A 15,248-nucleotide genomic window follows, 5' to 3' on the forward strand; every position below is an offset into this window, starting at 1 on the left:
GAGATAAACTAAAACTATTAACAATTTTCATACATTAGTTGATATTACTTTTTTCACCTCACGTTAAATTAAGTACAGTACTAATTTTCTGACATTAATTTCGAATTTACTTTGTGTATAGCATTAATCAGATAATGAAATATTTGGGGTTTTTAAGTCGGTTAAAATGGAAAATACTTAAATATAATCGTTATAGTTGATAAAAATCAAGTATAATACACATGCTTATATTTAAGTGTCGAAGAAAGGTCAACTATAACATGAATAAGGAAAATAGTATGGAAAATATTCAATTTTCACTGAGTTCAAAGTTCAAATTCTGAAATGCTGACTGCATAAAGCGGGTTTGGGGTTGAGAGTGTATAACAAATAACTGATGAAATTTTCAGCAAATATTACACAAGCACTGACAAAGTTTGTAAACTGTGTTAAAAGTCTCGTCTGACGCAATAATGGGCCATTGCAAAGAACATTTTGACTTCAATTCAAGATTGTGGACTTCAGTAAGTCTACCACGGGCAAGGCTAGGCAGTTGAGGAAATTTCGAGACACGAGATCATATTACACAAAGTGTGAGAAACGCACTCCACGTAAGCAGTTTTCTGATTGGTCGCTATTCGACCAAAACTATTTTGATTGGCTGAAATCCAAAGAGAATTCTGGAATTACCCCCTCCTTCTTTTCCTCCTCTTAACTGCAACAAAAACAGTCCCTCAAACTTACTCCAACACAGACATCAGACAAGGGGTACATTATACGTCAACGTACCGCAGGTAAGTTGGTTAAAGTTAGCTTTGCTACAGCTAAATAGACGTTCAGTATTTACTATTATGGTGTATAATAATGGACGGACGGTCTCCACGTGCCTTTGTTTACATATCGTTTAGGATATTCTGCTTGCGGCAGAATATTTAGGTCTATGTTATTTTCGACTAAGTTTGAAGTCAAAAGACGATCAGCTGTACACGAATATAAATTTATTAAGACTAATACAAATAATTTGATTCATTCATAAAATATTAATTCAAAACAATAATCTGAGTACCCAATAAATATTTAAAGCAAAGCAGCAACCTTTTGGTAACACAGCCAGTGCAACTTGTCGCTTTTGGTACGACTGCCACGTCAGCACTAAGAATGCAGGGGTGGGGGAGGGGGGATCAAGGTTCCCGAATTATTAAATTTTATTTCAAAACAACTATTTGGAATATAGATAATGCAGTTTCAAAATAATTTAAATGCAAAGACAGAAGTTTGTTTAATGCAATACCAACACATACAATGATACAACTGTATTATATCTATAGATAGCCGGCTGACGCTACAAGTTTGTTACTAATATATTTATGCTGACGCTATCATAACTTTAAGATATTCTTACGTAAAATGTCTCGTGTATTAAAACCAACTTTGTGCAGTGCCAGTCAAGTATTCTTATGCTATAGTATATTGACATAATATGACGTTATTTTGACACAGATGTCTCACTGCTGAAGCCTTTTTGCAAAGTCTGACTAAGTTTGATGTCAAAAGGCGTGTTAGCCCCGATCATTTATTGACGACAAAGTCTTATATGAAGAAAACATGCATGTATTTCTGATAACATTATTACGACCAAATCTTTACAGCAAACGTATTTCATGACTTACATATTTATGCTAACGTTATTTAGATAGCTGTAGTTGCCAACGTTATATTATGCTGACGTTATCATGATGCTTGTATTTATACTGATATTATCATGATGCTTGTATTTATACTGATATTATTAGGAAACTTGTATTTATGCTGAAGTTTTTACGACGTTTTTATTTATGCTGACGATATTATAATACTTGTATTTATGCTGACGATATTATTACTTGTATTTGATGACGTTTTATTATGACTTGTATTTATGTTGACACTTGTATTTATGCTGACGTTATTATGACGCTTGTATTTATGTTGACGTTATTATGACTTGACGTTATTATGACGCTGTATTATGTTAACGTATTATGACACGTATTTAGTTGACGTTTTTGACGCTTGTATTATGTTGTTATTTTATTGTTAACTATTATGACACTTGTATTTAAGTTGACGTTATTTACTTGTATTTATGTTGACGTTTATGACACTTGTATTTAAGTGACGTTTTATGACGCTTGTATTATTTGTTGACGTATTTTATTATGGACACTTGTATTTATGTTGACGTATATGACGCTTGTATTTATGTTGACGTATTATGACACTTGTATTTAAGTTGACGTTTTTATGACGCTTGTATTTATATTGACAAAATTATGGCACTTGTATTTATATTGACAAAATTATGACACTTGTATTTATGTTGACGCTATTATGACGCTTATATTTATGCTGACATTATTATGACACTTGCATTTATGCGACGATAGTATGACGACTCAATATCCGAAATTTTGCGACTTGTATTTGTGTTGACGTAATTATAACACATTGAATCTATGCTAATATTATTTTGACACATGTGTTTTGAATTATTAAAGTTGACACACTTTGGCTTGAAGAAGAATGAAAAGTGAGTATGATTACGTCACAACTCTTTCTGCTTGACTACATCCTACATTAAATAAGTATGTATACAAATGTGTCCCACCGGAAGTTAGATTAAACCAAAAATGTATTTTGTATCTGGAAATGTAGCTCACTTCCTTCCTACTGTACATGTAAAACAAATTAAAATCGGGTTACTGGGATGTGCCAGAGCTTATGAAATACGTATAGACAAAAAAAGCCGAATTTGAGCATTGAGGAAACAGAGTTAATTGTGTACGATGTTTGATATGGTAGGAATGTGATTGTTTATAGTTTTGCAACGATATCAGAACCATCTCTACTGTCTATAATGTACGTAACATAAAAAAACGATCGCTTACTGAAAACTTATCATGGAAGTAAAGTTTAATTAATTTTCAAATAATTAATTTATTTCGAATTGGACATTTTATTTGGATCGCCTGGTGTTTTAAATATTTCTCTGTAGCAAATTTCATATACATACAGTGGCAGTGGCTGAGTGAATAACGGGGAGTTCGGAGCTCCCGTTGTTTTTGATAATCTATGCAGGGAGGGACTGAGGATAAGTTATACAAATGTGTACACGGGAGTTCTGGCTTATGTGTAATGTAAGATGTGGAGTGAATGGTCTTTAAGAGGCCGTGTTTTAGCAGGGGTGCATACACACGTGTACACATGCAGTGATGGCGAGCTGGCGTGTATCTGTTGATAACTCGTATGTGTAAGCGTTTGTTTTGCTGTAACCTGCTTTGTATTTTTATTTCAGACTTTCAACATGCATTTCTTACGATTGCAAGTGATGCTGTCTGTGATGATCGCGTGCTCACGCGGACTGGTAAGTAGCAGACATCTTTCTCAATATCCTGTTGTTTATCTATCATACGAAATGATCTATATGTATTATTGACCAGTCAAACGAAAATTCAGATGAATTTTCTCTCAGTCATCTATTCCCATACTTTAACTGCTCTAACTTCATCGAAAGCTTTACAAAAAACCTTTTTTGCACAAAGACTCCAGTTTACTCATTTACTATCAGGAAATCATACATGTAATTGTGTGGTCTGTGACCATATTTCAAAAATATTTCTGGTGTAAGAATATGCACTTATATAAACAAAGATACAATTGTGAAGTTTATATGCACGTAGCTTATCTATACTTGTATATAAGATTTTTTTTATATATAAGATTGTTGTGTCATGTGAGCTTGTTTTACGACCGAATTCCTTTGAGAACAATATCGGGTAATTTTTATGGGTATGCTTTTCACGTTGCACCGGTGTATAGAAAACATCAATGTTTAGTCCAATACTGGCCACATTGTGACATACATAATAGTGTAATTTAGAATTTCCTGCAATTTAAAAAATAATTCATACAAATTTCTGAATTCCATCATAAATGTAAAAAAATAACAAATTTATTGAAATAATTTCCATACCATCAAAGCTTTAGTTTTGGCTACTCTTGCAACTTCTACAAGAACAAAATATGTATCTTTGTAGTACAGCTTACTTACAATTCTTTATGGCTCAGCTATACTGATTTTAACACCTTGTATAACATAACAGTCCCTATCCGAACTCCCCCATGTTTTAACACCTTGTATAACATTACAGTCCCTATCCGAACTCCCCCATGTTTTAACACCTTGTATAACATTACAGTCCCTATCCGAACTCCCCCATGTTTTAACACCTTGTATAACATTACAGTCCCTATCCGAACTCCCCCATGTTTTAACACCTTGTATAACATTACAGTCCCTATCCGAACTCCCCCATGTTTTAACACGTTGTATAACATTACAGTCCCTATCCGAACTCCCCCATGTTTTAACACCTTGTATAACATTACAGTCCCTATCCGAACTCCCCCATGTTTTAACACCTTGTATAACATTACAGTCCCTATCCGAACTCCCCCATGTTTTAACACCTTGTATAACATTACAGTCCCTATCCGAACTCCCCCATGTTTTAACACGTTGTATAACATTACAGTCCCTATCCGAACTCCCCCATGTTTTAACACCTTGTATAACATTACAGTCCCTATCCGAACTCCCCCATGTTTTAACACGTTGTATAACATTACAGTCCCTATCCGAACTCCCCCATGTTTTAACACGTTGTATAACATTACAGTCCCTATCCGAACTCCCCCATGTTTTTAACACGTTGTATAACATTACAGTCCCTATCCGAACTCCCCCATGTTTTAACACGTTGTATAACATTACAGTCCCTATCCGAACTCCCCCATGTTTTAACACGTTGTATAACATTACAGTCCCTATCCGAACTCCCCCATGTTTTTAACACCTTGTATAACATTACAGTCCCTATCCGAACTCCCCCATGTTTTAACACCTTGTATAACATTACAGTCCCTATCCGAACTCCCCCATGTTTTAACACGTTGTATAACATTACAGTCCCTATCCGAACTCCCCCATGTTTTAACACGTTGTATAACATTACAGTCCCTATCCGAACTCCCCCATGTTTTTAACACGTTGTATAACATTACAGTCCCTATCCGAACTCCCCCATGTTTTAACACCTTGTATAACATTACAGTCCCTATCCGAACTCCCCCATGTTTTAACACGTTGTATAACATTACAGTCCCTATCCGAACTCCCCCATGTTTTAACACGTTGTATAACATTACAGTCCCTATCCGAACTCCCCCATGTTTTAACACGTTGTATAACATTACAGTCCCTATCCGAACTCCCCCATGTTTTAACACGTTGTATAACATTAACAGTCCCTATCCGAACTCCCCCATGTTTTAACACGTTGTATAACATTACAGTCCCTATCCGAACTCCCCCATGTTTTAAACACGTTGTATAACATTACAGTCCCTATCCGAACTCCCCCATGTTTTTAACACGTTGTATAACATTACAGTCCCTATCCGAACTCCCCCATGTTTTAACACGTTGTATAACATTACAGTCCCTATCCGAACTCCCCCATGTTTTAACACGTTGTATAACATTACAGTCCCTATCCGAACTCCCCCATGTTTTAACACGTTGTATAACATTACAGTCCCTATCCGAACTCCCCCATGTTTTAACACGTTGTATAACATTACAGTCCCTATCCGAACTCCCCCATGTTTTAACACGTTGTATAACATTACAGTCCCTATCCGAACTCCCCCATGTTTTAACACGTTGTATAACATTACAGTCCCTATCCGAACTCCCCCATGTTTTAACACCTTGTATAACATTACAGTCCCTATCCGAACTCCCCCATGTTTTAACACCTTGTATAACATTACAGTCCCTATCCGAACTCCCCCATGTTTTAACACGTTGTATAACATTACAGTCCCTATCCGAACTCCCCCATGTTTTAACACCTTGTATAACATTACAGTCCCTATCCGAACTCCCCCATGTTTTAACACCTTGTATAACATTACAGTCCCTATCCGAACTCCCCCATGTTTTAACACGTTGTATAACATTACAGTCCCTATCCGAACTCCCCCATGTTTTAACACGTTGTATAACATTACAGTCCCTATCCGAACTCCCCCATGTTTTAACACGTTGTATAACATTACAGTCCCTATCCGAACTCCCCCATGTTTTAACACGTTGTATAACATTACAGTCCCTATCCGAATCCCCCATGTTTTAACACCTTGTATAACATTACAGTCCCTATCCGAACTCCCCCATGTTTTAACACCTTGTATAACATTACAGTCCCTATCCGAACTCCCCCATGTTTTAACACCTTGTATAACATTACAGTCCCTATCCGAACTCCCCCATGTTTTAACACCTTGTATAACATTACAGTCCCTATCCGAACTCCCCCATGTTTTAACACGTTGTATAACATTACAGTCCCTATCCGAACTCCCCCATGTTTTAACACGTTGTATAACATTACAGTCCCTATCCGAACTCCCCCATGTTTTAACACGTTGTATAACATTACAGTCCCTATCCGAACTCCCCCATGTTTTAACACCTTGTATAACATTACAGTCCCTATCCGAACTCCCCCATGTTTTAACACCTTGTATAACATTACAGTCCCTATCCGAACTCCCCCATGTTTTTAACATTGTATAACATTACAGTCCCTATCCGAACTCCCCCATGTTTTAACACCTTGTATAACATTACAGTCCCTATCCGAACTCCCCCATGTTTTAACACCTTGTATAACATTACAGTCCCTATCCGAACTCCCCCATGTTTTAACACCGTTGTATAACATTACAGTCCCTATCCGAACTCCCCCATGTTTTAACACGTTGTATAACATTACAGTCCCTATCCGAACTCCCCCATGTTTTAACACGTTGTATAACATTACAGTCCCTATCCGAACTCCCCCATGTTTTAACACGTTGTATAACATTACAGTCCCTATCCGAACTCCCCCATGTTTTAACACGTTGTATAACATTACAGTCCCTATCCGAACTCCCCCATGTTTTAACACGTTGTATAACATTACAGTCCCTATCCGAACTCCCCCATGTTTTAACACCGTTGTATAACATTACAGTCCCTATCCGAACTCCCCCATGTTTTAACACCTTGTATAACATTACAGTCCCTATCCGAACTCCCCCATGTTTTAACACCTTGTATAACATTACAGTCCCTATCCGAACTCCCCCATGTTTTAACACGTTGTATAACATTACAGTCCCTATCCGAACTCCCCCATGTTTTAACACGTTGTATAACATTACAGTCCCTATCCGAACTCCCCCATGTTTTAACACGTTGTATAACATTACAGTCCCTATCCGAACTCCCCCATGTTTTAACACGTTGTATAACATTACAGTCCCTATCCGAACTCCCCCATGTTTTAACACGTTGTATAACATTACAGTCCCTATCCGAACTCCCCCATGTTTTAACACCTTGTATAACATTACAGTCCCTATCCGAACTCCCCCATGTTTTAACACCTTGTATAACATTACAGTCCCTATCCGAACTCCCCCATGTTTTAACACGTTGTATAACATTACAGTCCCTATCCGAACTCCCCCATGTTTTAACACGTTGTATAACATTACAGTCCCTATCCGAACTCCCCCATGTTTTAACACGTTGTATAACATTACAGTCCCTATCCGAACTCCCCCATGTTTTAACACGTTGTATAACATTACAGTCCCTATCCGAACTCCCCCATGTTTTAACACGTTGTATAACATTACAGTCCCTATCCGAACTCCCCCATGTTTTAACACGTTGTATAACATTACAGTCCCTATCCGAACTCCCCCATGTTTTAACACGTTGTATAACATTACAGTCCCTATCCGAACTCCCCCATGTTTTAACACGTTGTATAACATTACAGTCCCTATCCGAACTCCCCCATGTTTTAACACGTTGTATAACATTACAGTCCCTATCCGAACTCCCCCATGTTTTAACACGTTGTATAACATTACAGTCCCTATCCGAACTCCCCCATGTTTTAACACGTTGTATAACATTACAGTCCCTATCCGAACTCCCCCATGTTTTAACACGTTGTATAACATTACAGTCCCTATCCGAACTCCCCCATGTTTTAACACGTTGTATAACATTACAGTCCCTATCCGAACTCCCCCATGTTTTAACACGTTGTATAACATTACAGTCCCTATCCGAACTCCCCCATGTTTTAACACGTTGTATAACATTACAGTCCCTATCCGAACTCCCCCATGTTTTAACACGTTTGTATAACATTACAGTCCCTATCCGAACTCCCCCATGTTTTAACACGTTGTATAACATTACAGTCCCTATCCGAACTCCCCCATGTTTTAACACGTTGTATAACATTACAGTCCCTATCCGAACTCCCCCATGTTTTAACACGTTGTATAACATTACAGTCCCTATCCGAACTCCCCCATGTTTTTAACACGTTGTATAACATTACAGTCCCTATCCGAACTCCCCCATGTTTTAACACCGTTGTATAACATTACAGTCCCTATCCGAACTCCCCCATGTTTTAAACACGTTGTATAACATTACAGTCCCTATCCGAACTCCCCCATGTTTTAACACGTTGTATAACATTACAGTCCCTATCCGAACTCCCCCATGTTTTAACACGTTGTATAACATTACAGTCCCTATCCGAACTCCCCCATGTTTTAACACGTTGTATAACATTACAGTCCCTATCCGAACTCCCCCATGTTTTAACACGTTGTATAACTTTACAGTCCCTATCCGAACTCCCCCATGAGGTAGATGGTAAGCACAATGAACATTACGACCACGAGGTGTTCCTTGGGAAGGATAATGCAGCGGAATTCGAACAACTGACGGAGGAGGAGAGCAAACGCCGACTCGGGTAGGTCAACTGTATTCGTTTCTAACCTGTATCTATATAAATCAATAACCAGGGCTTTAGCAAATTTAAGCCTAAATCCAATTGTAAATTATTTCAAATTTCACATTGCACTATATATATATATAAATTAGATTCAATAGATTATTTATGTAGTGGATATATAACACAGCAGCTGATTTTATGATGTTTTTATGGTACGATCACTAAGACTACAGTCATAAGATACGTAATATACATGTTATATTTTTTCTAATTCTTTATTTCTTTAACGAGGATTGCACACAGCCCTAGGGCTACTAGATGCTCTCCTCGACACATATGACAATACAATATATACATGACAATACATTAGAATAACGCACACACACTCTCACTCACACACAAACATTTCATGACCAAAAAAAAAAAATGAGAAAGGGAAGAGGGAGAAAAAAAATCGAGAGAGAAGATGGTGAGACTTAGAGAGAGACAGGCGAAGGAGGGGGAGAGAGCAATGCAGATGCAGATGGGAGTGGAAATGAAGTGTAAAGAAATAATTATTTAGAATCTTTTGGAGTCGATGATGTATTCGAAAACGGAATCAAAAATAATTTTGTTTCATGAATCGGTATTATCTTCAGAGCCATATAATAAAATTTTGACAAAGATATCAGGTATGAGATTGATGATAAGGTCGGGATTGACATTTGGAGTCAGCTCTTTACAAGTATTTTGAATTAGTTTTGTACGTGGGATTATAAATCTAGGACATAATAAAAAGAAGTGTTTTTCATCCTCAGGAGAGTCTACACATAAATCACAATATTTATTTGGTGTCAATTTGTAAGAAAATCTATGTTTGTTTAGGGCACTAAGGCCCATTCTTAATCTACATTGATTGATTTTACCTTTTCCATGCCCATACGTATTTAGTGGATTTGATTTTGTAGTCGAAAGTTTTGATAGTGCTTGTGAAAAAGAGTTAAGAGTGGGTTTATTCCTTATGTATTCGGGAATATTGTTCCAGTCTCTAATAGTTTTTGGAAAGAAAGATTGGTGATAGAATGTTTTTTTGGAAGGAACTGGAAGTAGTGTATTAGAATTCCTGAAATTGAAATTTGGAGTCCGATGTGAAAGGAGTGAACAGAGCTATTTCAAATATGGAGGAGCGAGATCATGTTTAATTTTAAATAACATTTTAAGTCTAAAATACTTCCTTCTATCACTTAGTAGCTCCCAGCCAAGCTCAGTTAAAAGTTTTGTATATTTTGTTACCTTATACCCCCCTGTACAGATTAGAGCAGCCCGTCGCTGGACATTTTCAATAAGGTCGGATTCATGCTGATTGCAGTTATCAAATAGAATACAACCATATTCCAGGATATATCTTACCATAGATTTATATAGCTTTTCAAGACCGACACGTGGTATTATGTACGATAATGACTGTAATATGTTTAATATTTTATTAGCCTTTGCTACAATATCAGATATATGCACATGCCAGCTTAGGTTTCCAGATAATGATATGCCAAGATGTTTGTGTGTGTTGACGTGATTGATAGTAATATTATTGAGCTGAAGATCAGGGTTATTTAGAGTGCGCTTTTTGATGAATATGACAAGTTCTGTTTTCGTTGCATTAAAAGTTACTAACCAACGCTTTGCCCAATTTGAGAGAGTAGAAAGATCATTATTTAACTTATTAATACAGTGTGGGTTATTAATTTCTGAAGAGAGAGAAGTGTCGTCTGCAAATAAATTGATGTCCGAAAGAATCCCTACATTAATGTCATTAACATATATCAAAAATAGTAAAGGGCCAAGTATAGAGCCCTGTGGGACACCAGAGTTGGTATACCTACGTTCTGATGATTGACCATTTAAAACAACAAATTGATTTCTATTTTTAAGATAGCTTTTGAGCCAATTAAGTAAATTTCCTTTGATACCAATATTCTCTAGTTTATATATAAGAGCTTCATGCCATACCTTATCAAATACCTTGGAAACGTCCAAAAACACGGAACATACATCGTACATGTTATATGGTAGTGCAAGGTCAGATCCTTGAAAAAGGAGAAAACAAAATACCAATTACGCTATAGTGAGAAAATCTTGGATGTTAACATATACTATCTAAATCTCTAAATAGGTATAGATGAAAAAGTGTAACAGAATAATCGTCCGAGTCAGACCCATCTTTTCCTTTCTTCTCTTCACGAGTGAAATCAAACGTTTGTCGCCTTGATTTAACAGACTTATCGTAGATAAGATAGACAAGGACGATGACGACAAGGTTTCTGAGGTAGAACTTGCAGACTGGATCTGGTACATCCGCACGAGCTTTGTGGCCAATGACACTAACCAGATATGGATCCAGCTGGATCACGAGGACGGACAACTGACCTGGGAAAACTACCTCCGTAAGACGTTTGGACATTATCATGGTAGGTATTGACCTGACCAGGGCTTCAGCATGTCTTTGTAGAACTGAAGTTGTGAACATGGCTTCAAGATTTAACATCACATCTATGTCCTTGTAACTTTGATTTCAAGTCAGGATAATTATTGTTTTCGGATGGCGCAGTGGTATTGTCCTCTCCTTTCACGAAGACTACTTAGTTCCAATTCCTCAATCGGATGTGGAATTCTAAGGGGTTACATAATTCTATAAGTGTATTCATTTAAAAGGAAAATAACCCTTCTATTCTAATATGCAAATCGAACACGGTTTCTTCGAAATAGAAATTACGTGAGTAAAAGTTTTAACAGTGATCTCGATTTTAGGTCAATCATATGGATTTTAAAATTATTTGTATGCTTCGACAGCCATCCCATCATTTGTACTATACTTACGAAAAATTAAATACCTTCCCTGAGCGATTTGTTTCGGTGTTTTTGTTACAGAAAATCCCGAGAGTCCCCACTCTCCCCTGTATAAGTACAGAGCCAGGGTGAAGGAGGAGAAGCGTCGCTGGGGATTGGCTGACCTGAACAGTGATTCCGTGTTAACAAAGACAGAGTTCATGTACTTCGTCCATCCGGAGGAGAGCAAACATACTAAGGACGTCATAGTTCTGGTACGTAAAACAAGGTCATAGTTCTGGTACGTAAAACAAGGATTTGTCTGATCAAGTGTTGAACTGTAAAACTTTTGATGATTTCTTTTCGGTTATATTGACCTGTATACAAATAATCTTGGACTGACATAACGATGTGGAACTTTTTGAAGATGAAACAGTTTCGGACAATAATAGTTAAATTTCCTTTGATAACATAGCAATTGCTGAAAAATGCTGACATGAACTCCTAAATGTAAATTCATACAAATAATTCTAAGATTGATATATTTTCTACCGTTACCGACAACACATGTCTTTTGTAATAAGGATGATTAAAGTGATACTTTGGTGAATTACGATATGATAAGTAACACGACAAAATCGTTGCGTAGAAACTGTTCTTGTTTTCGTGGTTGCTATGTTATCATAAATATAAAAAAAACACAAGATAAAATAACTAATAATGGTTAGTATTATTCGATTTTATTTTATTTAACATAAAAGTTTTAATGTATAAAGAATTCATTTAAATGGCAGATAACCATGTTTAATTAACCTAACGGTGAACGTTCTGACTGGTTTCTGAATATCCGAAAATACGAAAGCAATGTTAAGTTTTATAATATTTTTATTATTTTGTTTCTGTTATTTCTACCATATTGTATCAACATTTTGTCAACTTGTAATAATAGAACTTGTAATAATAGTTAACGATTATTTTGTTTACATCTCTGCTTTTTTTTCGTTGCAGGAATACTCGGAAAAACTTGATAGAAATGGAGATGGAAAAATTGATATCGAGGAGTTTGTAAGTAAGTAGATTTCGTCATAAATACTCTTAATAGTGTAAGGTCTGTATGATTCGCATATAGATATATGCCCGTTGTAAGTATCGTTTGATTAAGATATACAAACCTGTTTTGTTAGGTTTAGATTTATGAAGTTTTATCTATTTATGAGAAAATGTTAATCAAAATGAAAAATAAATAAATCAAAACTTTGGAAAAATAGCATACACGTATGCTCATAAGCGCTGATATCATCTAACAATAATTGATAAGTAAAAGACGTTTTACTGAAGAAGAAAAAAAAACAATCAGATAATCGGATAATGGTAACTAGATATGTATATACCTGTACCAAACTTTCAGTGGACATTAATAGTCATGACCCACGGACACAAACTCAGCAGTGGAAAGATTTACGCCGACAGGAGTTTGGACAACGAGATAAGAATAAGAATGGCGTATTGGATTTCGAGGAGATGAAGGAATGGATAAGTCCTGAAAACTATAACCCAGCTAAGGCGGAGGCTCACCATCTTATCAACCACGCCGACACTGATAAGGTGGGCCATAGTCTGTTTGTACTTTTCACTGACGCTAAATACGTTATGTTTTTAAGTTTTTCTATAATGTATTTGTTTAAAGTCAGTTTAAAACCAAACAAATACCTTAATTTAGCTTCAACCCAGCTGATCGCAGATGACGTTATTATAAATCTATAATATTTTTCATGTTTCTTTTATGTTTCTAAAGATCATACCTTAAATCTAAAAGCAAAACATTTTTACTTTACTTATTTTAAACGCATTTCGAATCGATTTCCTAAACTCCGTCGGCGGAGACCCACGGTTGGTTGCATTAGGTACTTTACGCCACACTGATAACGGGATTAGTGTAGCATAAAACAGTTTAATAAATCGCGAGTCTCCGAAGAGGTCTTCATGTGATTTTGCAAGCCTCTTCTTTCAATCGATATTTTTGTTTATCTTTATTGCGTATGACAGTATGGTCTGATGTCTTTCAAAGTTTATTTTGATGTCTTTAAGGATGTATTCCTCTGAGGTTTCAGTCCTGTTGAAGTCTCGTTTCGACATAGATCAAAGAAGTAATGATATTTTCAAATAAAAAATTCAATATTTGTAGCAAGTTGTCAGTTGCAAATTTTGTCAAAAAATTACATTTCTATTCTTAGTAGATTTTTTATACGGGGATTTTAAGAAATGACCCATTTGGTGGCCGTTTTGAAAGCGTGTCTTTTTTCGCTTTGAGTAGAGCCAAAGGTACCATTTTTTCATTAATTGTTTTTACTGATATCATCATTGCGCCTGTATTTTTAGCTGTATCGAGCTAAATTGTGATGTAATTCTTTACTAGCTTCGTGGTAATTAAAATATTATGCATTAATGTGTGAAAGAATACGTTTGTGTCACTTTGTTTTAACATTTAAGGGTTATTAGCACTTTTTTAAAACTATAAAACATTGAAAAACAACAGATATTGAAATGGGGCAAAAAATAACCACACGGACCCCAAATTTTCTGCCTGATACAGAAAACGCAACCTTTTCCCTATTGACATGCGAAATATTTCCGAAAGTTTAATACTAGAACTTTTTCTATAAAAGGTTTTATGTGGCAAAAATGGCTGAAAAGGGTGCATTTTGTAGCTCAAAATTAAGGGGAAGGGGTGGCGTATGTTGTTATTCTGAGTGAAAATATGAGTCTTATTAATCATAACTGCTATAATTTTAAAGAAGACTACTGGAAAATATATTCTGCGAAACATCCATGCATATCAAACATCTCATTAGGAAATAATGGATTTAATATATATATGGTGTATATGGTATGAACTTCGATTTCCAAAAATCTATATGAGAAAATAGTTTACTAAAACAAATTTGACTTCTCAGAGTTGTACATCCTTAAATGTTTAAACTGAACGTGTAATCGTTGATCTGATTCCAAATTTGCTGTAATATGTTTTAGGATGGAGTTTTGACCAAGGCGGAGATAATAAACAGCTTCAATTTATTTGTGGGAAGTCAGGCGCTGGATTATGGTGATGTTCTAAAGAAACACGACGAATTCTGATGATGGAAATCTTCAATTCCATAAATAGGACACTATTGCACTGTAATTCCAATCTATTTCTGTTCAGGTGACGATTTGTATGTTATACGAATTGGGCGGATTACACCTTATTAGGTTGGGTAGTACTTATCACGAAGGCGATATTACTCCGATCTACAAATACAAGTATGTGACTGTGACATTATTACTATCAATCGGCAACACCAGGATATAACGCACTATCACGTATTCTATAACGGTCATTGTAAACAATTTGACAGTAAACACTCCATATTTTTATGAATAGCGAGTACACACGTAAGGATTGGAAGTCATTCTGTCATTCAATGTATTGCTCCTTGTAGGTAAACAATTAGTTATTACTGAAATCAGTCTGATTTTGGATTAAAAAATGACAAAAATGTACAA

At 36.0% G+C, this 15,248-nt stretch overlaps 1 protein-coding gene across 5 annotated transcripts; it reads left to right on the forward strand.

The window, feature by feature from the left end:
- The first annotated feature begins 658 nt into the window (after positions 1-658).
- Positions 659-15,248, forward strand: LOC138322777 (calumenin-A-like). 5 transcript variants are annotated; one of them, XM_069266873.1, is made up of 9 exons: positions 671-773; positions 2,517-2,548; positions 3,314-3,382; positions 8,788-8,918; positions 11,157-11,347; positions 11,808-11,980; positions 12,714-12,774; positions 13,114-13,310; positions 14,736-15,248. In XM_069266873.1, exons 3-9 carry the CDS (start codon positions 3,323-3,325, stop codon positions 14,838-14,840), a joined length of 918 nt encoding a protein of 305 aa, XP_069122974.1. In that variant the 5' UTR covers positions 671-773; positions 2,517-2,548; positions 3,314-3,322; the 3' UTR covers positions 14,841-15,248. The 5 variants fall into 5 exon arrangements, with proteins under 5 accessions (XP_069122973.1, XP_069122974.1, XP_069122972.1 ...); XM_069266871.1 differs by having other exon boundaries at positions 683-773; positions 2,517-2,603; XM_069266872.1 differs by lacking the exon at positions 2,517-2,548 and having other exon boundaries at positions 659-773.

Source organism: Argopecten irradians, chromosome 5 (assembly GCF_041381155.1).
Source record: "Argopecten irradians isolate NY chromosome 5, Ai_NY, whole genome shotgun sequence".
Lineage (NCBI taxonomy): Eukaryota > Metazoa > Mollusca > Bivalvia > Pectinida > Pectinidae > Argopecten > Argopecten irradians.

Coding starts and splice junctions, on each gene's coding strand:
- LOC138322777 (XM_069266868.1), top strand. CDS start 3,123: ATGTGTACACGGGAGTTCTGGCTTATGTGTAAT. Junction 8,919..11,156: donor GAGAGCAAACGCCGACTCGG/GTAGGTCAACTG, acceptor TTGATTTAACAG/ACTTATCGTAGATAAGATAG. Junction 11,981..12,713: donor CTAAGGACGTCATAGTTCTG/GTACGTAAAACA, acceptor TTTTCGTTGCAG/GAATACTCGGAAAAACTTGA.